This window comes from Pocillopora verrucosa, chromosome 14, assembly GCF_036669915.1.
Source record: "Pocillopora verrucosa isolate sample1 chromosome 14, ASM3666991v2, whole genome shotgun sequence".
Taxonomy (NCBI): domain Eukaryota; kingdom Metazoa; phylum Cnidaria; class Anthozoa; order Scleractinia; family Pocilloporidae; genus Pocillopora; species Pocillopora verrucosa.
Window position 1 is genome coordinate 14,723,417 of NC_089325.1, and position 22,972 is coordinate 14,746,388.

The 22,972-nt window shown below is 36.9% G+C and overlaps 4 protein-coding genes across 4 annotated transcripts in view; 2 read left to right on the forward strand and 2 right to left on the reverse strand.

The window, feature by feature from the left end:
* Positions 1 to 2,424: 2,424 nt before the first annotated feature.
* On the reverse strand, positions 2,425 to 4,012 carry LOC131787089 (L-selectin-like). The gene is made up of 2 exons (XM_059104173.2): positions 3,842 to 4,012; positions 2,425 to 2,888 (listed from the first exon to the last, which is right to left on the reverse strand). The coding sequence occupies exons 1-2, from the start codon at positions 3,915 to 3,917 to the stop codon at positions 2,425 to 2,427; spliced, it is 540 nt and encodes a 179-aa protein (XP_058960156.2). The 5' UTR covers positions 3,918 to 4,012.
* A 4,932-nt stretch (positions 4,013 to 8,944) lies between these two features.
* Positions 8,945 to 11,529, forward strand: LOC131777453 (acetylserotonin O-methyltransferase-like). The gene is made up of 3 exons (XM_059093758.2): positions 8,945 to 9,521; positions 9,766 to 10,041; positions 11,309 to 11,529. The coding sequence occupies exons 1-3, from the start codon at positions 8,945 to 8,947 to the stop codon at positions 11,527 to 11,529; spliced, it is 1,074 nt and encodes a 357-aa protein (XP_058949741.2).
* Positions 11,530 to 13,444: 1,915 nt separating this feature from the next.
* Positions 13,445 to 14,392, reverse strand: LOC131777138 (QRFP-like peptide receptor). Its single transcript, XM_059093369.2, has one exon. The coding sequence runs from the start codon at positions 14,363 to 14,365 to the stop codon at positions 13,445 to 13,447; it is 921 nt and encodes a 306-aa protein (XP_058949352.2). The 5' UTR covers positions 14,366 to 14,392.
* Positions 14,393 to 16,614: 2,222 nt separating this feature from the next.
* Positions 16,615 to 22,972, forward strand: part of LOC131777406 (bridge-like lipid transfer protein family member 1) — a 47,882-nt gene continuing 41,524 nt past the window's right edge. The window contains exons 1-11 of the mRNA XM_059093705.2: positions 16,615 to 16,749; positions 17,102 to 17,558; positions 18,418 to 18,496; positions 18,897 to 18,991; positions 19,272 to 19,335; positions 19,972 to 20,024; positions 20,402 to 20,471; positions 21,218 to 21,293; positions 21,621 to 21,707; positions 21,889 to 21,992; positions 22,325 to 22,404. Coding sequence (XP_058949688.2) covers positions 17,321 to 17,558; positions 18,418 to 18,496; positions 18,897 to 18,991; positions 19,272 to 19,335; positions 19,972 to 20,024; positions 20,402 to 20,471; positions 21,218 to 21,293; positions 21,621 to 21,707; positions 21,889 to 21,992; positions 22,325 to 22,404 — 946 coding nt within the window. The 5' untranslated portion in view covers positions 16,615 to 16,749; positions 17,102 to 17,320. The remainder of the gene's footprint in view (positions 16,750 to 17,101; positions 17,559 to 18,417; positions 18,497 to 18,896; positions 18,992 to 19,271; positions 19,336 to 19,971; positions 20,025 to 20,401; positions 20,472 to 21,217; positions 21,294 to 21,620; positions 21,708 to 21,888; positions 21,993 to 22,324; positions 22,405 to 22,972) is intronic.

Genomic DNA, 22,972 nt, shown 5'->3' on the forward strand with positions numbered 1-22,972 from the left:
ACCAATGACAGCGCGCGTTATATCCGAACTTTATTATAAATTGCATGTCATGTGCAGTTTACCGTGACGTCAATTGGTCACGCTAGTCACGCTATACATTACAATGGTTTTTCAACTTTATGAAGATCAGCGTACCTTCGCGATGAATTAAAAGCAAAGAGCGATATAGCTACAACTGGATGAAAGCTAGAGGAGGATTTTGGGTTGTTAAACATGATTATTAAACCAATATTACACAGTATACAAAAATTTGATCATCAACGATTTCACACGCCAACTGCTACTTCCTTCTCATTACAAATTATTTTATCCTCGTCCGTCGCTCGGCTTACAAATCTTGAAAAAAAAATTTCCCTATAAATCAAAAAGCATTTTATCCCGAGATTCTTTACTCAAGAATTCAACTGGAAAGTAAAGTGCTTGAGATTAAATCTAAAATCAAACGCCACTATCACGAGTAACCAAATAATGAACCTCGACGTGCAATTAAGTGCTTGCACTTCATGAACTTCAGAATTATCTGATATTCCTCTCTCAATTACCTGTTCTCGACAGTACCAAATCAACTCCGAAAAAAATCATTCATACTCCTTCACTAAATCCACCGTTCAGTGCTTTGGATGAGGATGTTTGAAACACAACGAAAGAGAAAGTTGCGCATGAGCTACCAATTAAAGATTTCGACGCAATTTCCAGTCACTCAAGGTGTGACTTGGAAGGAAACCGCGGATGAATGACGAGAGATCACGCAATCAAGAACAGGCAATTAGAAAAATTTAGAATGAGAAAAAAAAACACGAAGTGTTAATTTCAGCTTTTCTCTTTAGCTTTAGACTATCAAAGGCGAAGCAAAGTGTTTTGGTTTAATTCAAGTAAATTAGGGGTGTATTGTGTTTGATACTTCGGTGCAATGTTCAAATCTGAAAAGCTTTGCCCGCGGGATTGAAGTCGACAAGGTCAGGTATTTTTTTGGAAACTTTACGCCATAGTTCAGGAAAAAGCTTCGACTCAAGATTTTTCCCCTTCATCCAACTTCTTGTCAATGGTCTTTTGGATGGCTTGTTATATTTTAACTGCAGTCAGTTTCAGATGCCTTCGGATCCGCTCAAGCATTAACATACTCAGGTGTGGGTATTTGATTCACAGATTCAATGTTGGTGTTAGCCGCTGAAAGTGACATTGATTAACTAAAAGCTGTTTTGAATCTTTCCAATTCACTTACTTTTTAACTTGAACATGCAAGAAGTGTAACATATCAAAAACAGTGAACAAAGTCAAAGTCAGTACATTGTAGAAATCCAACAATTTTCTCATGCAACACACCCGTACTGACGCGACTGACACAAAGGAAACAGCTTTAAAGCTACAACTAGATAAAGGATAGTGAAGGATGTAGGGTTCTTTGATATGTTTGTTAAACCAACATTATTCAATATACATAAATTTGATCACTACTATCCTGTAGTTCCTTCTTGGAAAAATACTATGCCATCCTCGTCCGTCGCTCTTGATAAATACTTCTTGTAATCGATCAAAACGCGTTCTATCCCGAGGTTTATCTTGCAATTCTCTTGATTTACCGCGAAAGTGAAGCGTTTAATAAGTTTGATGATCAGAATAAATTTAAAATCAAGTGCAACTATCTAGAGAGCAACTAAATAATGAAACTAGACAATCGATCCAGAGCTTGAGCTTTATGAACTTTGGAATTATCAACGATTCATTTCTCATGTAATAGTGTAGTTTGATCGTCCGGGTGAGTGAAGTCCTGAGAAGGACTGTTGTCAGAAGAAAAACAGAACAAAACAACAAAACAAAAAATCTCTAGTTTCTATTATTAGGTGTAGGTTTTTGATTGCGTCATAGTTTATTTAAAGAGGGCTGCAGGTTTTTCAGTAATTTAAATTACTGTTGAGTGTTACCCTAATAACATTAAGTATCTTCCTTACTTACTTACACGCTAATAACGCAGATTTGAGCGCTTGTTGGTGTTTTGCGTACTAATAGGAATTCGAAGTAGTATTCATTCCATAGGTCAAGCCTTCAACAATTACAACGCCAACAGTTACCTGTTATGGTGGACGCCGTCGCCTTCGCAGATTTTTTCTCTAGACAAGAATATGAAAATTCACTTGTCATTGTAATATTGTAATTGTCTATCCATTTTTAAAGGGAGCGCAAATCAATGGTAACAGTATATGGAAAAAAAGAGAAACCTATAAATAAATGAATAGATAGATATATCAAAATTATTCAGAAAACTATTGAACAAGAAGTTCTTATTGTCTCATTATTAGGATCCAAAGTGACTTCACGGTCTATCTAGTGTTTATACTATGTTATGTAATCTTTCAATATCTTCCACTGTGTAACTGACTTCCGAGAGAAGGACTGGGCCGTAATACGATTGACCTATTCTTATTCTCAGTTTGGTGTAATGTGAATTAAGAGTCTATTACCTCCTCCACCTTTGAATTCACATATGAATCCTGCGTGGGATAAGGGTGAAGTACATCTGATATCATTATAGCGCCCAAAGTCTTTAAGATAATCTCTGTACATTTGCGCGCAGTTAGATTCACCATTTCCCTCATTAGGTTCTCCTTTTGCCCAGGGCCAGTATCCTCTATTGGACGCATCGACTGTGCTGTTATCACTTAACCATCTCCACACTCCAGTTGATGGATCTTTCCTCAAACCTATGAAGTATTCAGTGATATCCTCTTTTTGGATGGTGTGATTCAGGAAGTTCCATTCCTCACGACTCTCAATAGAAACAAGGTTATATCCAGACAGTTCACATATTGTTTTGCTTCTTTCCCAGTTGTACCAGTTACCATTGCTACTATAGAAAATGTAGCTGGAACCACCGAAGTTTTTCACGGGAGCTGAATGTAGAATTGAACAAAGACACAACCTATCCATTAACTGTTTAACTTATCAGCCGATAACACCTTGGGAGCAAGTTTAGAAGCAGAAACAAACTGCTCTAACACTAATATTCTTTGGAGTAAAATAGCATCCAAAACCAACTTAGGTGAACGTTTATTCAACTGTATTCGAATGTGAACAGCTCTTTTTGGAATTAATTTATTGTTTTCCTTGTTTTGTTTTGTATTTTGCCTCTTGTTTTTCGTTTTTTATTTGTTTTCTTTTGTTTGTTATGCGATTAGTTTCCTACGAAGAATATTTGCCCCATTTTCAAAGTTCCACCTTATAGGTTATAGCTTACCGATCTGTCGAATAAGTATTCTTCTTAATACATTTTAGGTTTATTTTAATGTTGGATCCTAAGCGCTAATGTGTGGAGTTAGCACAATGCCTGTTGCGCATTAATTTTATTGAACTATTTCTTCCACCGGTTCCCTTGAGCAATACAAAACCTTAATTTCGGCTTTTTTTTACCAAAAAATGGCCGCATCGATTGTAAATTTGAAATGGTTTCGTGGTGCCTGTGCTTCGACGATAAATTCTACGACTGTTACAAAATTCGAAAACGAAAACACAGCGACTAAACGTACAGTTCTTTTTGTCCGAACTCTGCGACTGCTGAACGACAGTCAACTGACACGACCGATTCGAATAATAATTAGTTAAGACTTGAATTCTAGCATGCAGTGTTTTGTTCGGCCGTCCCAACGGACGGCGTTCATGTTAATGACCAAGCATTCGCCGGAACAGTCTGAATATATTGCCATATCTAAAGTGCGGTAAGCATTATTTGTCCGGCCAATTACAGCATCATCCTTTTTTCTCTTAACAAGCAAGCATACTTAATAATCAGCTTTCAAAAAGAAAAAGAAGAAAAAAACGTATATGTTTGTCTAAAGATTGTACTTACCAGCATCACTCTTTGCGTAAATGGCTCTAGTAAGCACAAGAAGAGCAGAATATATCAGAAAACACACTTTCTCCATTTCAACAAACAATTGTCTCCCACTGCTCAAGCTTTAAAAACAAAATTGTTGGCAAATCGCGGTATGATATGTGTAACAGGCGCTTCAGTTCCGCACTTGTAAACAGGTAATTTCGTCCAAGTCGAGCTAAGACAAAACTGTCAAAACCAATCACACGCACGTGTATTAAGCACGAATGTAGTTTTACTCTTTATCTGACGCTTCCTCCTTTAATATTCTTCTCGATATTTACGGCTGAACTAAAGAATCACTTTTTCTCGTTGTTTTAAAAGTCGGTAGCATCTGAAACATAATCTTCGTTTTACTCTATGATAAGCTCATAACTACTGATTTTTTCAGTTTGGAAATCAGCTCTCGTAAATCAGTTTCATTTCCTTTTTCTGCAATTTCCTTCAGAGCTTTATCAGTATAAACATTTTTGTGTTTAGCCTTAAAAGAGTCTGAGATTTCTCAGACTACTTTCAGTACTTTCTATCCAATTATACAGTGTTTAGCTGAATGAAAATGAAAGTTTCGTTTAAGCATTGACTGATTAAAAAAATGAGAGTACTTTCTATGTAGACGCTTTAATGGCGTTTATGTTATCACTAGACATTTTTAGTTTAAACATGTATGTATATATATATATATATATATATATATATATATATATATAGGAAGTCTGCAAGTCGATTTTCGCGTGGAACAGTGCTCAATACGTTGAAGCAGAGCAGAATAAATATTATGAGAGGAATCTCTATCATGACATTTCTCTCAGCTGAATGAGAAAAAACAAATAAAATAAGGACGTGAGGTTTAGAAACAGGGGATGAATGAGACAAGCAAAGACAGCAAATTAGTCCACATTTATCCCAAGCAATTAAAACGCCTCAATAGGATCAGGAATTCCATTGTACGAAGTTATAACACACCAGAGAACTCCTGACTCCGGTTGTTGAAATAAGCACGCGACGTGTGACTTTAAAATCTCCTCTCTGGTTACAGTTTCTTAATTGTGAACTGTGAGAAAATGACAATAAACAATCAAATGATGGACTAATTAATATTCTGTGCCGAACAAATGCCATATTTGCTGATTTTAGCAAGTCTCCAAAGTAATAAACGACAGAAAAAAGAAACGCTACAGTTTTCCCATCAAAAGTTAGCCTACATGCTTCTCCCTAAACGTTAAATTTTCCATTCCTGCAAAATATCTCGAAAGCTGTGTACATTTCTTAGCTTCCTTAATCAATTGTTTTGTATAAAGAGCTATAAAATATAGTTTTATTTGCTTAAGTGACTGCTTAGCGAGCCAGTATTGCATTGCAGGTATAGTTGAGACAAGCATGTCACAATAGAAGATTTCAAAAGGCATCCAAGACAAAATTATGGCAGTGCCCCAAAATGTTTTTGATGGTTTTTAGAGATGAAATGATGAATTATATGAGGGAATTAAATTATTATTGCAGCTTTCTAAAGAGGGTAGATATTTGACCTAAAAGTTATCAATAATTTGGATGAATCGAAAAGTTAAAAAAACACAGTCATGTATTTGCCTTGACAAACTGTCAATCAAATTGACTGATACTTGCGTCGTGCATTCACAGATCTAGGATGTAACAATATGTATGCAATCTCTTAGAGTTATCGGTCAAATACCATCGCAGTGAGATATTCATAGAATTAGGTATTTTGAGGCGATTTCCTTGGTGAACCAAGAAAAAACGGGGGATCTATCTCCCCCCGGAAATAACCAAAAAAGAAACCATTTTGTCTGTTTGAGCGTTGGGGTAGGAAAAGTTTCATTGATATCGGTGAGATGGCATGTAGCATGACTACCTGGTGCTCTCGTGGACACACTCTCGAATCAGCTAAAGGCACCTTTACAGCTCTGTAGGGTGATTTACATCACTTGATATTCATAAGAGTCTCCAATAGGGTTCCTCATCCCGCGATCCCGGCAAAAATTTTCTCTCAATCCTGTAATCTCAATGATTTACACCGGTGAATCCCGATCCCGTTCATAAATTTTTTCTTAGTTCAATATCCCAACTTAAAAGGGCCTGTTAGTTAAGTGGTATTCATAACTGCGAGGATCGCTTTCATATTCATTTCTTCAACCTCAGTTCACATTTAAATGATTTTCATATATTTGCAGTCATTTATTCACCACTTGAAGGGTTTATTTAAAATCAACATAATGATCAGCTCCCAGTTGGCTTGATAGCTCAGTTGGTAGAGTGCTGCACCGGTATCGCAGAGGTGATGGGTTAAAATCCCGTAAGGGCCTAAATTTTTTTTTTAAGCCTTACTTTCCCTATCAGTTAAGTAACATTCATAACTGCTAGGATCGCTTTAATATTTGTTTCTTCGACCGCAGTTCACATATATATAGTTTTCATAGATTTGCAGTCATTTATTCACTACTTGAAGGGTTTATTTAAAATCAACACAATGACCAGCTCCTATTTGACTGTTAGCTCAGTTGGTAGAGCGCTGCACCGGTATCGCAGAGGTGATGGGTCCAAATCCCGTATGGGCCTAAATTTTTTTTAAGGCCTTATTTTTACTACTAGTTAAGTAGCATTCATAACTGCTAGGATAACTTTCACAATCATTTCTTCAACCGCAGTTCACATAGATATGATTTTCATATATTTGCAGTCATTAAAGGGGCCTTTTCGGTGGGTGATGATTTTCTCAAGCAGTATTGAACCGTAGGAGTCTGCTCACCGTCAGGCGTAAGTTTTTTGCACCAAAATGATGTTACTGTTCATTTTAGAAGTTTTCGAAGTTTTGCACGAATAATACGCTAGTCACAGTCGCGACTTCCTTCTGTTTAACTTCGATCACGGAAAAGCGTATTAGTAAAGACAGGTCATGATTAGTATTAAAAGAACGAATAGCAATGTCAACAAAAGCATAAGAAAACAAAAGGTGATGGTAATCCCATAGTTCCATAACAAGGAAAATAAATAAAAATTAACCAAACAAAATTCTGCTGTTGAAGTGAATATTTCTTCAGTTCGTTCTAACGATGGAATCTCGCCAACATCACATGCGGTCTCGTCGTCGGCCGATTCTTCATCACTGCTTGGGGGAATCGCATCCCATCTTCCTCTTCGTCTTGTTGCCAGCTTTTTTCTTGCTGCTCCTCGAGGTCAGAGCGTTCGGTTCATCCGGCTGAATTTCTCTCTGATAGACGTGATCGAACTATACACAAAGAGAAACTGGTTGATAGAACTCTGTCCTAGTTGCCATTCCATCCATATTTCCAGCTCTCTATGATTGAATAAGTGACTTGATTTTAGCCATTGCGGAAACCAAACAGGTGGAACAGTTCAACGGCACAGTTGAATTAGCAATTTTAATTTGTGTCATTCCATTGTTTAGAGATTTTAAAGTGGTTGAAGCATTTCAAGGACTGAAATTGTTACAAGTTTGTTTAGTTCACCGTATGGTCTATCATTTCACTGAGAATTTCAAATTGCTCGCAGTCATTATCATCAGGAAGCAAAGTCAGATCATTCAAATTATAGAAAACTCTCTCCTTCAACCAGAATTCGAAAACATTTTTGAATCCATTATCTATCAGCAACTCCTTTTTGCATGATTGATCATTGTACGTCTTTGTATAATCTTATACCCAGATTCTACCGTGTAACGGTGACTGCAACTACTGGGAAGTCTGGGTACGAATCTGGTCAATGTTATTAGGGAAACTTAGGTAGCAACGCCGAGGAAGACGTCGATTATAAAATGAATTTATATTTTCAGTTATAATTTCGCATATGGCTGAATGTTTTTTAGAATAACGTATATGAGCAGCATTGAGTTGTAAGTGGAAAATCAGATAATCCGCCGTCGGGGTTTCTGTTCTCAGTCCACACAAATTTTGGTGATTTCAGGCAGCTATTTTTAGGAGGACGGTCAAGAAAAATCAATGGAAAGTTTTCAAACGCTTGTACTGAGCAGTTTTTACGCCCAATAGATTTACCACGTTCTCGTTGCTGGGTTTCCGTAAGGCCCCTACTAAACAGTACACGCTATTTGCATTGGTAATTACTGTCTTTATTTATGCTGAATATGTTTAACTTTCATTTTGGACTTGGATCGCAGCGGTAATATTTTCGTTCGCTCTTATCATTTCCTTTCCAACGCTTTAAAATATTCAGCTTATCAAACACACCCGAAAAAAAAAAAAAAAAAAAAAAAAAGATTCTGAGTTTTGAAAAGTCAACTATGGAAATTTACTCTGTCGAGGGAAAAGAGTCGTTGACACAAGCTGCAAGGTGAAACAAGGAACATAAATCAGTGTAAAGCTAATCTTTACTAATATGAAGAAGAAGCCTAACTTGTGTTGCAATCGCTGTTAATCACTCCTTTATCTTGGTGATCTTCATTGTGAAATAATAATGTTACTGTAGGCAGATTACAAAAAAAAAATGACTCTTCAACATATCATGACGGGTGAAAGTAAACATATGGCGAAGAATTTTACAGTTTCCGTGTGGAAGGAAATTTAACTTCCCAAGCTCGGACTCCTTGACTTTGGTGCTCTGTGAAGTTGACACTCGGTCTCTTGGTCAAGAGGTCATGTGCATATCCTTTTGGGGGTGTCGTTACGTAACACCCTAGGGTTGCAAGGAGACAACAAGCCGTGATAGGAATGGGTTAAATTAGTATTACCAACTGAGTTGATAACGTAAATTGGCCAAGGTAAAGAGTTTAAAAGCTGGCGTTTCGGGCCTGAAGTGGTCCGAAAAATGGTCTCAAAAGTGGTCCAATAGTTCAATGTTCCAGTACATATTTTACCTTATGCCGACGTTTCGAGCGTTAGCCTTTCGTCAATCGCTCTAACCACATAACACCACAGTTTCCTTAGAAACTTACCGCCGTGATAGGAATGAAAGAGGACAAGACTTTGGCGATTATATTGTTGTTTCGTGAACTTTTTTCACGCAAACCGCAGAATCAACCATCACAACGTAAGGAAGAGAAACAAATCAGATTACAAATTGGAAGAAAACTGAGTCACAATTTTGGCCATGGCTTGCAGAGAAAGGATCGTAATTCCTCTGCCAATTCCAAGTAAACTGCAAGATCTGATGTACGCTTTTCGTGAATCCAAAGTGCTATTTGCAGCATGTGATATGGGTGTCTTCGATATCTTGCAAGATTCCGATGCCCCGCAGTCAGTTGAAAACATTTCTTCAAAGATGGGATCTAACGTTGATGCAACAGAGTGCCTAATGAACACGTTGGTTGCAGTGGAATTGCTAGAAAAGAAAAAGCAAGATGGATCGTGGCTGTATTCCAATAGCGTAATAGCAAGGCAGTTCCTTACCAAATCAAGTCCAGATTCCCTCATTGACTATATAAAGCACTCGAATAAAGTGATATATCCCCTCTTCAGTAACTTGGAGAATGCAATTCGCGAAGGATCGAATCAGTGGATGAGAACCTTTGGCCATTCTAAAGAAGATGTCTGGAAAGACGAGTACAGCACGGAGGGTTCCTGTTTACAGTTTCTCTCCGCCATGCATGGCACGTCGCGACGTTTCTGTCACGCTGTGGCGACAGCATTTGACTTAAGCAAGTTGCAAAGCTGTTGTGATTTAGGAGGTAGGTTTAGCAGTAAGACTCAGGATAGCAGAAGAATTCTGGCTTAGGTTATGTTGGGCTGAATGGTTCCTTACAGGCAAATTGTTATTCAGTGTTTCTGATAAGAAGTCAATCAATTACTTTGTGTCGGACTTGCGAATATATTTTTCGCAACGGCAAAAGGAACTTTCATACGCGCAGCACGTGAACAATACTTTTAAAGATATTTGTTTTGTTTTGTTTGTATTTCTGGTTCGGAATAAAGGTGGGCCAGGAACAATGGCATACACTTTATGTCAGTACTACCCAAACATGAAGATCACAGTGTGCGACCTGCAGTCTGTTGTGGACTCTGCACATCATTTTCGTCCCTCGTTAGAAGATTGCCCTAATCAAGGAAACATATCTTATGTAGTCGGGAATTTCTTCCAAGGAGATCTACCAAAGGCTGAGTTGTACATTTTGTCCCGCATTCTTCATGATTGGTCTGACGAGAAGGCTGACCTAATACTTTCAAATGTTTTTGAGTGTTTGCCTTCAGGTAAGAAATGATATCCTGAGTTTTTCTTCCTGTGTAGAAAATCAAAGGTCTTAATCTAATTCTGATGCAAAAAGTGAAAAAAAAAACCAAAAAACAGGAAGAAAGGTGTATATCAAGACTCTGTGGTGTAACGGTAAGATCAATGGACTTAGTACAGTCCGGGCCAAAGACGGTTTTGTTTATACCAGTGATATCATTGATCTAGACAAACCCAAAACAAACTGAGTGGCTGAGAGAGGATTGGTACAATACTTTTTCTTCGCTCGCTGTTTCGTGGCGGCCATGTTGTAATGCGAAGGGGACGGCAGAAACAGAAGTGGAAATTTCAAGAAAGATATCATTGGCCTATTCATTTCTGTATTACTGCTTTACAAATCTAATTTTCAACAGACATGCCATCTCTATTTCTCCACCCCGGTGTGTTTTCCTCGTACACGTATTTTGCTAATAGTGTTTTGTAATCAAATTCTATCCATTTCCGGTGAGATATCTAAAAGACATCTTTTGGAAGGTAGCGACCAGTGAAATAGCATTTTCACTTCATTCTCATCCGCAACTCGAACATGAATGTTGAAGGAAATGTCTTGTATTTAAAGTAGTTCTTCGGGAATTCTGGGGAAACCACTAACCACCAGCTTTAACCGTCGGTTGTTTGTTTGCTTGATTTGAACGGTGCCCTCTAGCTTTTCCACACAAGGAGCAGTCTTGTTCATGATGAGAGGTCCACAAAAAAGGATCGTTTGGGTCGAAATAACGTTTTGATTGTTTTTTAATTTTCCCGGACTCGTTAAAGTACTCATTTGCATGTCGAGCAGACCTATTTGTGGAAAGAGTGAAACTGAAGACAAATGCCTTCCCACTTGCAGTTTTTGTACGGCATGCCAATTTTTTTATTCCTTAGATCAACCACAAAACCTGGATAACTGAGGCTGATCCAAGTCTGTGCGACTCTCAAAGAAAAAAAAGAAAAGAAAAGAAAAAAAAGAACAGAAATTTGGCACTTGTTTTAAATTAAACTTTGAATTTTGATACCTTAGGCGGCCGTGTCCTCATTGTCGAAAGGTTTCCGGATGAAGACAAAATTAGGCCTAAAAGTGCCTTTTAACTTCTCTAAATATGCTTGTGCAAGTGGACAACCACAAAATCTGGATAATTGGGGCTGATCCAGGTCTTTGCGAATCTCCAAAAAAAAAAATAAAATAAAGAAAAAAAAAGAACAGACAGCTGGCACTTGTTTTAAATTGAACCTTGCATTTTGATACCTTAGGCGGCCGTGTCCTTATTGCTGAAAGGTTCCTGGATGAAGACAAAATTGGGCCTAAAAGTACTCTTTTAACTTCTCTAAATATGCTTGTGCAAGTGGATGGCAAGGAACGAACACGAGATGAATACAGAAAGCTTTTAGAAAAGCAGGGATTTGTCGATATTCAGGCAAAACAGCTTGACTCCTCTGAAGGGTCAGATGCTATTTTATGTCGGAAGGCTTGAGGAAATAATATGTACTATTACACGTTGGATACAGTGGCGCGTACGTACGAGTTTATGATTAAAAGGACGGAAGTAAGGATTAATGAATCTATGGATAGTTGTATGAAGTAATGAATAAATTGATGAATGATGGGTTTAATAAAGCGAAAAATATTACAGCTTATGACCACGTCTGGTAATTCATTTGGGAGAGTTATTTTATTCAATGCATTTGGAGACCATGGTTACGGCAATCTGATTATTTCATTCTCGGTTGCAATTAGTTATTTCAGCATGCCTTTTAGTCAGAGCAATACCCTTTCACGAGCTGAGTTGATTTTAATTCAAATCATGAAAATAGAGTATTACAATAAAGTTTCATTTAGCTTGATTTTCCTCCTCAATGAAAAAAAAAGAAAAAAAAAAAAAGAAGAAATTACCACGTCGCGATCGATTCTACTTTTGACTATGATTGTTTGAGATGATGACACGAATTTTCTGGACCAAAACTAAATAGCAATCTTGATTTATTTTCGATACTTGATTTAAAATTGCTTTATTAGGTTGCAGCAAGAGAGGATGAGGCTAAGACTGCACCCCATATGTTTCTTATTCCAAAGGTAATCGTCATCGATTTATTTTTAAACTTGAAAAATTATCTGGTGGTTCGCTGGAAATAATGTTATATGTACCTCACAGGTTGCTTTAATGGTTTGGTGGAGAAATAAGAGACATCCATTGAAAAAAATTTATGACAAGGAATCGGAATAGGTTCTTCCTCAGGAAGAAACCAATGAGTGATGTGGAAAAAAAATACGTACATGACCGGTTTGGACCAGCCAGAGTCAAAAATGGAAAGCACATGATTTCCGAAATGGTTCTGATCATTTTATTCGAAAAATGATGTCATGGAAAATAGAGGGAACTATGCAGTCTTCATTCTGATTGGTCCAAATCGGCCACTTGTTATTTTTTCTTCCTTTCCCTCTCATTGGCTGCCCTGTGGAAGAGAGCCTTCTACTAAGCACAGGATTACTTTTTTCTAGATCCACACTGGATAACTTAGAACGGGGATGCTCTGAAAATGTTCTTGGAAAAATTTTTTAACCGTTTCAGTCCAATGCTGCCGGAGGAAATCTCAAAATCCTTCGAAAAGTTTTGAAGGGAAAAAACAATTTAATTAATATTTTTTTTAGTTTCAGATCCAATCATAGTTAACAATAAATAATAATAAAACACTTATAGAGTGCTGTGTCCACTAATTTCTCAAAGCGCTGTATAACAATGGTTAAACTATAAAATACAAAAGCTAATAGCTATTATAATGAAATTAACTAAACTACACTACTAAAAACTAGACATCATAGGCCAATTTAAATAAGTATGCCTTTTACTGCGTCTTGAACTGGTCAACAGAGATAACGCTCGCGAGTTCAAGAGGTAATTGATTGCTTAGCCGAGGAGCAACTATAGGAAAAGCTCACCATACGTCTTTAACCTAGATCAAGGCACAGCTAAAATATCTTGAGAACTAGAACGAAGTAAACGTGGACTATTATGGTGGTGTAAAAGTTCAGATAGATAAGTTGGTGCCAAGCCATTAGGGCACTTGTGCACTAAAAGCAATATTTTGTAATGTATGCGATAGTTTAACGGTGGTCAGTGAAGTTTTTAAATGATAGGAATAATATGGTCAAACCGCTTAGTTAAAATAGTTAGTAAATGACACCTACATATCATCTTCATCAGTCTTTTGGGAAGAAACAAAGGAGATAAATCTCTAAAGAGATTGTGTTGCTGCCTCGCTGTCGGTATTACAAGATAATTTAGACTTGTCAACTGAGTTGATAATGTAAATTAGCCACCTTAAAGAATTTTTAAAGCTGAAGTTTTGAGAAATTCGAGTTCAAATTGGAAAAAAAAAAAAAGAATTTGTTTAAGGTATATGCGGTGATATCTTGTTTCTACAATCAAGCAATTGTCTCAAATGAATTCTAAATCGAGGGCATTGTAATGTATATATGATGGGATTCGCACAAGAATTGACTACAACTAAAACCCGACACACCACTAAACTCAAAACTAATATCTGTTGTCCATAAACGAGAGTGACCAGCGTTCGGAAATAATACGGAGTCCAGCATATTGTAAACACTGCGCTAATTACGAAGGACAGTTTGGTCAGTTTGCATCGGGAATGCATCAAGGCAAGTCTCGGTTTCTGGTGCATTTGACGGTCATACCAAAGTTTAAAAATTAGCTTGCCATACAGGCAACAAATGAAGCAATTGGGACCTAAAAAAAGAACAAGTACCACTATAGCGTCATAGATTCTCCCAAACCGCGCCATGACCGCGTCTTGAACGAAACCACAATCGACAATGTCGTCAGAGACGTCCATTTTCTTCAGAAATACAAAAATAGGGCTGATGACAATAAGTGTTGTAAACCAAATGAACTGAAGGATTCTACGATTTCTTGTAATGTTAGACCTTCTTATCCTAGCTCGTGCAGGTTTTAAGACGGCTCTACATCTTTCCATTGCGATGACGGTCAGGGTGTATACAGACACCCCACAGCTCAAATAGACCACACCACCAGTGGCCTTACAGTAGAAATCATTGATTTCTGTACCAACGAAATGGAATACCAAGCTGCAGGTTAAAACCACAATTCCAAACAGTAGATCCGCTATTGCAAGGTTGAAGAGCAGTAAGTCAGAGGACTGACGGGTCAGAGTTTTCATCTTCAAGAACATAGTAACCACAAAAGAATTTCCGATGATATTCACCGGTAATAACAGCACTAGCGTGTATCTGACGAAGATTAACGTGAAGTAACTGATTTCATGGTTCATTTTTCCTTAGATTTCTGCGTTGCCCGGCGTTTTTCCGCTAGTCTGAGAAACTTGACTTTGAACTGATTTATGAGGAGTAAAATTTCTGGTTGGTTCCGGCGATTTCAAGCTAGCAAAACAATACCTTTTTATCACTTGTAGATTGTCATTAGGTATACATTACACTGTCAACATATTTGCCCACAAAGAAGTCTACTATTGTCTTTACTTACGCTGAGAGGCAACCGTTTCGACCGAGGAAACATTTAATCAAATTTTTATATTTTAGGATGTGTGAGTTGAGAGAAAAATTAAAAAAGAAAGAAAAAAAATTGCCAAGAGAGATGCAGGGTTTTTTTATAGGTCGTGGTGTTAAAAAATTATCAGAAATTTGTAAAAAAAAACGCTTAAACTGAAATATGATATTAGAAAAAAATAAAAAATTTGTAAAAAAAAAAAAAAAAAAACGCTTACACCGCAATTACGATGTCATCGATAAATGGAAAATGGGAACCTCAAACAGTGTCGAATTTTAATCAAATTTTGATATTTTAGGATGGGTGAGTTAAAAGAAAAGAAAAAAAAATCAAAAACAAAAAGAATTACCAAAAGACTGATGATCCTTCATAATCACACTTAGAGGATGAAACTCGACCATTTGTCTTTGCTCTCTTTGATATTTTTAGGTTGACTCTCGTTGTCCTCGCCTTAATTGATGAGATTCTTTTCCTTTGTCACAAAAAGCTGATGTATCTTGATTAATTGGAAAAGCGAGAATTTAGAAAAAAATAAAAAACTCAATCAGAAAACTCCCCCTTTTTAGACAAAGAAATAAAAAAGTAAATTGTTATTTCGTTAGGAATCTAAAAGTTGATAAATTCACTTCTAAAACAATTCTTTTACATCATGCATCACCGAGGTACATTTTAGAAGCTTGAGTCGAGTTTACATTTTACTTGATATCTCATCTCTAATGAAACATTAATTTATGACAGGAACGTCCTTTTTTCCGTCTTGTAAACAATGAAAACGGTAATTATCAAATATACTGGGCACTGGTCATCATTTTATTTCCTTAAGAAAAATTAAAAGCTAAAGTGTTGTATTTCTTCGATCTTCGCCTCTCAAAGTGAAAAAAAACTTTAAAAAGTGATATTCACTTTCGCGTGTAATTTTCAACTGAAGCATCAGGACTGAAGTGTTTTGATTTGAAGAGGATAAAAGCTCTCTTCAAAAAGGCTATTTGCCTCTACCAAAATTATTACTCTTAATTATTTACTCAATAGTTATAACCATAATGGCAGGTGAAAATTACATCGCGCAAATTTAAGCTGTTGGGCTTAGCGGTGATAAAGCAACAGACAGACGGAGTTTATGTGCGCGGGCATCATAGGTTTTGGGTGCAACTCTGTGAATGAAAGGCTAAAACATATTTTTGTCCGAGATCATAAACTCTTTTATTATTGTTATCACTTTGGGAGGCATCGAGAAAATAAAAATTAAAAAAAAAAAAAAAAATGACAACAAAACAGTCTGAACAATCACATTACCGCTAAAATATATTTAGCCCTACAAAACCTCCATTTTAGCCCGCAAAAGGCGCCATAATGCTTGACAAAGTGATAATGATGTATGTTTTGTGCCAAGCCTGTATAATTGATAAGAAATCTTTCAGAAATTTATAAAGGCGGATAATTTCCAGTTTTTTGCGTTCTATTGACAGAGAGTGACATAAAAGGAGATAAAGTTATTTTTGATATCTTTGAGCTGCAAATATTAATTGATATCCGGAATCTTTTCTCGCTCTGTAGACAAATAGCTGTTAAAGGAAAAATAATTTTCGAGAGAGATGCAGGGTTTTTTTATACGTCGTGATATTAGAAAATAATCAAAAATTTGTAAAAAAAAAAGAAAAAACGCCTACACCGCAATTACGATGTCATTGATAAATGGAAAATGGGAACCTCAAACAGTAGCTCTACCCCAGTAGGCTGTTTCCCTTGATTTTTTTTCGGAAATTCTCGATGCAGTCCTTGAGTCAAATCGATAATTTTCTAACTGTAAAAATTTTAATAATTTTGTTTTCTCTTGGAAAGGCCTATTCATCCCTTGTGTATCAACATTACTGAAATTTGCTCTTGTATAAAATGGATGAGATGAAACAATTAATTAGGATAATTAGCGTAAGGGCGACAGAAGTCTGGGACCGATTATTTTGTTTAAGTGACCGCGAGAGATTGAATCTAGCCGCTCCTTCCTTCAAAATGGCTTCCAATACCTAAGCAAGTATCAAGTGAGTCTCTCAAATTTCACTCAAAATCACGAAATGTAGGCAAGCTGTGACCCTCGATCCCACTGGTCAAAATCAATAGGAAACTTTGCGGAGGTGATACGACGAGAAAAATGTGAGTTTTGTGTTTTTGTTATTGGGTATTGTTAATGCCATCGATCGAGGCATTTTAATAAATCAATGTACATGTAGATGTTTTGTTTCCTAAGATGATTTCCTGTTAATGGACGTTCTAAATATCTTGCAGTTTTTCAACAGAATGTTGCTAGGGGTAGAAGGTTCTATTTTATGGATTTCTATTGCAGAAAACGAATGTTTCAATTTAAAGTATGTTTAAGCTGCACTAAATTTAGTAATGTTACATGTCTTGTTTATAATTTAAATCAAGTGCTTCCTGCCGAGCCTAACTTTGTTGTGCTTCAAACGCCCGAGGGTAATGCTCTAATTTTTTTTTGTTTATGCTCAAGAATTTCTGAATAACCAACGCACTTGGCCCAGATGGTGATGTACACTTTTTCCTGAGGACAAGGGCGAGAGAAAGATGAAGCTGGTCGCAAAAAGGACAAACTTCCTCTAACTGGACCATAAGAGATTATTTCAGGCTTCTCCAACAGTGACTTAGTTCACTGCACAACGTTCATCCAGCATAGAGTACAATATATCTTGTCCACAACTACAGTGTGAACATGACAAGCAGTAACAACTTCAGTATGAGTACATTACTGCCATCCACAGCACCCTTGAGTGATTCCACAGCAAAAACAAGCAATGTCGAGAGTGGATTGGTCTTTGTAGTTTTGTCTTGTCTTTGTGCTAGCCTGTGGTCAATCTACATCACATTCTACCATTCGCGTGTAATGGGTTTCATTCTTACCAAGCTGATAAATTTCAAGTACATTAAGGATGGACAGTACTTTAAAATTGGTGAGTTTGTTAATGGACATCACATCATTTCTTCAAATTTACCAACATGCATGCTATTTTTATGGTTGTTTTCTTAAATAAATTTTCTTTTTATACTGCTAAAATACTGTAATCAAGTCTGACAATTTCACTGTACCTTGCAAAACAAATTTTCACCTCTGGGGTCTGGTGAAAGACAACAATGGCTGTAAAGGCCAGAAATAATCACTCAGGAGTTTAAAAGGGTACCAACAAACTGGTAGGGTAGCCTATTGAAACTCTTGGGTCACCTATTATGGATAGGCTTCTCCTGCAGGAGGGAGTGGTAATACTCCTACAGTGAATGGCAAAAGTAGTTGACTCTTCTTCCCTTAGTGGGTGGTTGACAACCCTTTACTTGACATAATAAACAGACATTTTGTAATTTAACTCCAATAAGCTACTTGAATGTCCTCCCTTTCTCCCCAAACAATGTTGCAATAACTTAGTGACTATTTTGCTGACACCAGGAGGACATAAATGAAAGTTGTAGAAAAAATTCAAAAGTTAGTAGGGCCTATCAAGACTCTGCTATGCATTGTAGTTTTCCATGCTATGTAAATGAAAGATGAGGCCTGGATGGGTGGTTTGGTTTAAGTACAGAATCAAAAAGCCTTTTAACATTTTACTACCCATGTTTTGACTCGTTAGAGTTGTACTCTGAAAGTAAAAGTGTCTCGCTGAGAATGTACCATGTTAACCTTAGTCAAACCATAAACCTTGGCCTTTCATTTTAGAGGTTGGCAGGTTCATCTCCAAAAAGGCTCTGTTTGCTGAAACATTTTTATCACATCTGTTGTGAAATGTTTAAGATTTTCTTTTGTTTGTTTTGTATCACCAGGCTCATTTTCCTTTTCAATATTGTCTGGGAAGATCATGTTCAGAGATGTTGTGTATGTAACTAAAGATCTCAGTTTTAGGTTGGTAAAACACTTGTTTTTTTTTAGGAAGTATAGTCATAATTTTGTTAAATGCTTGATAGTAAAAAGTGTTTTAAAATTCCATATTGGATGGTTTGAACTCTTTTGAGCAGCTTTTTGTGTAGTTTGATAGTTGGTGTGCAATTCCTCACAAGGAAGACTGTTGTTGTTGAAAGAGACCATTATGTTTAGACAACCTGTGCAAAGTCATCATCAGACCAGGAGCAGATCCTTGAATGCTTGATAGGAGGGGTCCAATCTTTGAATAAAAACACTGTAGAGCTTTGATAAACTACTGTAAGAAATATTATAGGATAAGTAAATTTCAGATAATTTTATTCAGGGCCACTAGTAGTTTAAAAAGTCTATTTTCTAATCATAGTGGTGATTTTGATCATAGGGTTATTGATGGCATAGCAATCTTTAAGTATTGGATTACATACAAACCAGAGTTGTCAAAGAAGCCGCCTTACCAGCATGAACCATCAGAGATAGGTGAGTAAATATTAAAGACGTAAACACATCACAGGCATTTATATGATTGTGCATTATTTTATTATTGAGGGGCTCAGAGAAACATTCTTATATGACTGGTTTTCTTAGGTTTGTTCCTTCTAAGGAAAATCATTCTTAAATTTTACACTCTTGAACAACTTTTTCTAAAGAAACCCTTTTTTTTTGTCCAATTAATGGACCCTGCAGTTGTAGTACATTGCTTTTTCAATCAGTAACATGAATCATATTTACCTTATAAATATAATTGTCTTGCCAACAGAAGTTGCCACTAAGCAACGTCTCACAGTGTGGTTAAATGGTCTGGAGTATCATGTTTATAACAGGTGAGTCTCTGTGTGAGATTGATTTGCAAAGTGTATGGGGCTTATCCTGATTTCTGTGGCATGAACCAACAAGGGGAAGTGCTAATGCTCCTAGATATAATACAAGTTCATTGCAACTTAGAGGTTTTCCTGATAAAGTAATTTTCCAATCAATGTCAAAAGGAATTTGGGATTACTTTGGTTTTGCTTTCCTTTGCTCTGTGATTGGTCTAGAACACTTGCACCACAAGATCAGGGGCTTGTTTCTCAAAAGTCTCAGTAACATTACAGGCCCAAAAGCATATATGTGCTTTAAGATCAGAATTTAAAGAATAGAGAACCAGCTTCTGGCATCCTGACCAATCCATTTTTCCCTGCAGCTACTAGTTTTATAGTATAATATTAAAACATTTTGAAACACCCACCTTGAATGAAAACAGTGTAGCTTTACTGGCCCATTATGTCACTGGAACCTTCCAGAAATGAGCCTCTGGCCAATTCCAGACTTGCCAGTTCAGTGTATATTTTGATATGGGATGACATGGACATATCCAAGGTGAATTTCAGTGGTAGATTTACAAATTGTTCAAAACAGTGGCTCAGAAGCATAATTCACGGACCAAATATTCTCACAATTAAATAATTTTGGCATTGTAGGTCTCGTTTGTACAGCAGACTGGAAGAACTCTTTAGAGTTGAAAGATATGGAGGTAAGGACTAATGTATGCATTCTGTAGTGAAGACGTTTTTCTGTTCATACTTAAATACACAAATAATAAGCATCTACTTTTAACCATCTAAGCTGTTGTCCATCCGCTTCAATGTCGTTGTCCTTATTTGTGTCATTGTCAATATCGTTACAGTCATTATCGTTCTAATTTTTGCCATCAACAATGAGGTGTGTAATTGTCTTTATTGGGTGATCTTAGTCATTGCAGATGCCAACATTATCATCTGTATCATTGACATGTAATTTCAACATGCTAAATGTTTGGTTGCAACTGTCAACTTTTAAGGTTTTTAGTTACCTTTTCCTTCAGCGTGCAGGGTAGGCGTGGTCAAATTGCTTTTTTTCATCCATTTGTAGATGCAGCTAAATCAGCCCTGAACATTTCTGTAAGCCCTACTGTTGAACCAAAGGTGGATGTAGAAAAGGGGTAAGTCTTTGGACCAGAGAATGACATAGGGTTTGTTTTGATTTAAATCAGCAGTAAATGTTTTGATAATTCTTCTTCCCTCTGTGTGAAGACTCTCTTTATAATGAGCCTCCCCCCATCTCTAAATAGCTTCCCTTTGCTCTAAACAAAAACTCTGAACTGGTAGATATTTTTAATTTTTTTTTTTCCAGCTGAGGTACAGAATATGCTTTTATTTGAAAGCCTTTGTTAATTTTAGTTTGAATTTTTTTTGTTTTTTAACTAAAGAAATACATAGACCTTATGGTATTGTGATGGCATCTAATTGTGATTCAAACATACCTGTAATTTCAAAATTTTGAAGGCTTAGTTGTCTTGACTGAGTTTGGTTGGGCTGGATGGAGAGGTGATTGGCTCAAATTCCTGATATCAAGGTGTCAAGATCTTTAGGGAAATATTTTGTCATCTGATCTCCCCACTGCGCAGTCAATTAATGCATGATAATAAGCCCCCTCCCTCTCTATATTATTTCCCCCTCTTCATCAAGGCCCCAGTCCAATATGCCCCCTACCTGGATGCCCCGAAAACTGATAAGTTCCCCTGCGGCCAACAATATCTGAACCTTTGTAGTTTACATGTAGTGAAACTCAGCCAAACACCGACAGTAAGTCTTTCTTTTTATATGAAGAGAAATGCAATCAGTCATCTAGCAATGTCTTAGGAATGTACTCATTTTTCTCTAAACATCCCTGTATCGACATTTTCAGACAAGGAGATGTTAATGGTGGATTGCCCACATGGCTTCTGGAGCTTGTTCCAGCTGTCAAGTTTGATGTCAATAGTGTAAGTGTCAGTGCTCATGTGTTGCGTACAAAAAAAAAAAGAAAAAAAAGTGTGTTCATTTGTTTGTAACAAACTAAATATGTACAAATAAGCCAGGAAGCACAAGACAGGCAAAAGAGCTAGATGGTGTAGGCTTTTTGGATTCAAAGTTACTTTTTACGGTTTGTGAATTTTGGTAACACGGATTGGAGATCAGGAGATTTATCCGGCCTGTATCTTGGGGAGGCTTCTGGATAAGCTAAAGTAGAAGAGTTTGGATGAGCAGTTTGAATTTAACCTGTATGCATTTATGAGAAGCACGATTAAAACTAAATGTTTCTACCGTAGGGAAGGGTTGCCTTTGGAAATAGGTTGCTAGAGACCACTTTGTGTTTCAAGTTTGAGAGTGCCACAGGAATTTACACAACATCCCAGGTTTGCAACAAGTTAATGCATTTAAAGATCTTGATAGTGTATTTTCACGCATGCAGATTTTACCCATTTAGATTAAAAAAGTTGTTAATCTTGAACTAGTAGTCGGCAAGGTTTAGAAGGGGGTTTTGACATCGAATGTAATTTTTATTTCGATTCTTCTCTTTTGTTTTATTTCTCGTAGGCTCACTCGTCTCTAGACGAGTTTATGCATATTGTTAAGTGTCAAGGGAAAAACGTCCGAGTGATGCTTTCGCCAAGCCCATCTTACAGTGGACCGATAGATGAGTAGGTTTTTTCTCTGTCTCCTCCTTTCAATAGAACTAAAAATTGCCCACAAGATGCGCGAGGATATAAAATAATTTGATCAACACGGGGATACGTGTATTGTGTTCATATAAACTCTTTTGTTCATTGTTTTTGTTCATATTTTGGAAGGTTGCACTCTGCGAGCTCCGCCATTATTTCTCAAAAAATACACACAAATCTAAAACGTCACAACCGTGGTTATGCCACTTACTTCGCTCTCTAATCGACCAATGAGGTTACGTGCAGTATCTTGTATATTTCATAATTTACCGTCGAAGCATTGTTATAATGTGATTATTTTTTCATTACAGACCCCCTCGATATATGGGAGAAGGTTTTGTTGTCCTTCAAACTGCTGACTGTAAAATCACTTACTATCAAGATGAACCAGGTTTTTTAACTTTTGAATTTTTTATCTCTCCATTTTACACAATTGAGGTTATCATCAATACTTCTCAAAAAGTAGCCACCTCTTCCTCATGTTTCTTTTCTTGTTATGAACTTAGAAAACTCGATCGACTTTAAATACCGTAAATTTTGGTTTTTCTTGTATAGTATTGTGCAAAAGAGATGCAATCGTCTGCCGACGAAATTGGACAAAATTCCTGGCTTTTCGGTGAATTTTGGTCCGAAACAAAATTTGCGCGACATTTCGGCGAATTTTCGAGCCAGCTATTGTTTGGATTCATCCGAAATTTCGCGGATTGATTCACTGAGGACTTTCGTGGGTCTCGAAATTCCGAGAGAAAGTTCGCTCCTCCCGTAGATCCGCGGGAAACTTTTCAGAGAAACTTCCGCTTCACTTTACACGCAAAACTCGTGGTTGTTAAGGCTACCTACTTCACAACGAAACACATGGAATTTCCGCTGTGATCTAGTCTTCATGCCAACTGCAACCGTAGCAACCTTGTTATTTCCATCGTCTCGATGCGTTTCTCAATCTGATCAATTTTCCTCAA

Excerpts from the sequence above, each read along its gene's own strand:
- LOC131787089 (XM_059104173.2), bottom strand. The coding sequence starts at position 3,917 with ATGGAGAAAGTGTGTTTTCTGATATATTCTGCTCTTCTTGTGCTTACT. Across the intron at positions 2,889-3,841 it reads TTACGCAAAGAGTGATGCTG|CTCCCGTGAAAAACTTCGGT; the intron begins GTAAGTACAATC and ends TTCTACATTCAG.
- LOC131777138 (XM_059093369.2), bottom strand. The coding sequence starts at position 14,365 with ATGAACCATGAAATCAGTTACTTCACGTTAATCTTCGTCAGATACACG.
- LOC131777453 (XM_059093758.2), top strand. The coding sequence starts at position 8,945 with ATGGCTTGCAGAGAAAGGATCGTAATTCCTCTGCCAATTCCAAGTAAA. Across the intron at positions 9,522-9,765 it reads AAGCTGTTGTGATTTAGGAG|GTGGGCCAGGAACAATGGCA; the intron begins GTAGGTTTAGCA and ends TTCGGAATAAAG. Across the intron at positions 10,042-11,308 it reads TTTTGAGTGTTTGCCTTCAG|GCGGCCGTGTCCTTATTGCT; the intron begins GTAAGAAATGAT and ends TTGATACCTTAG.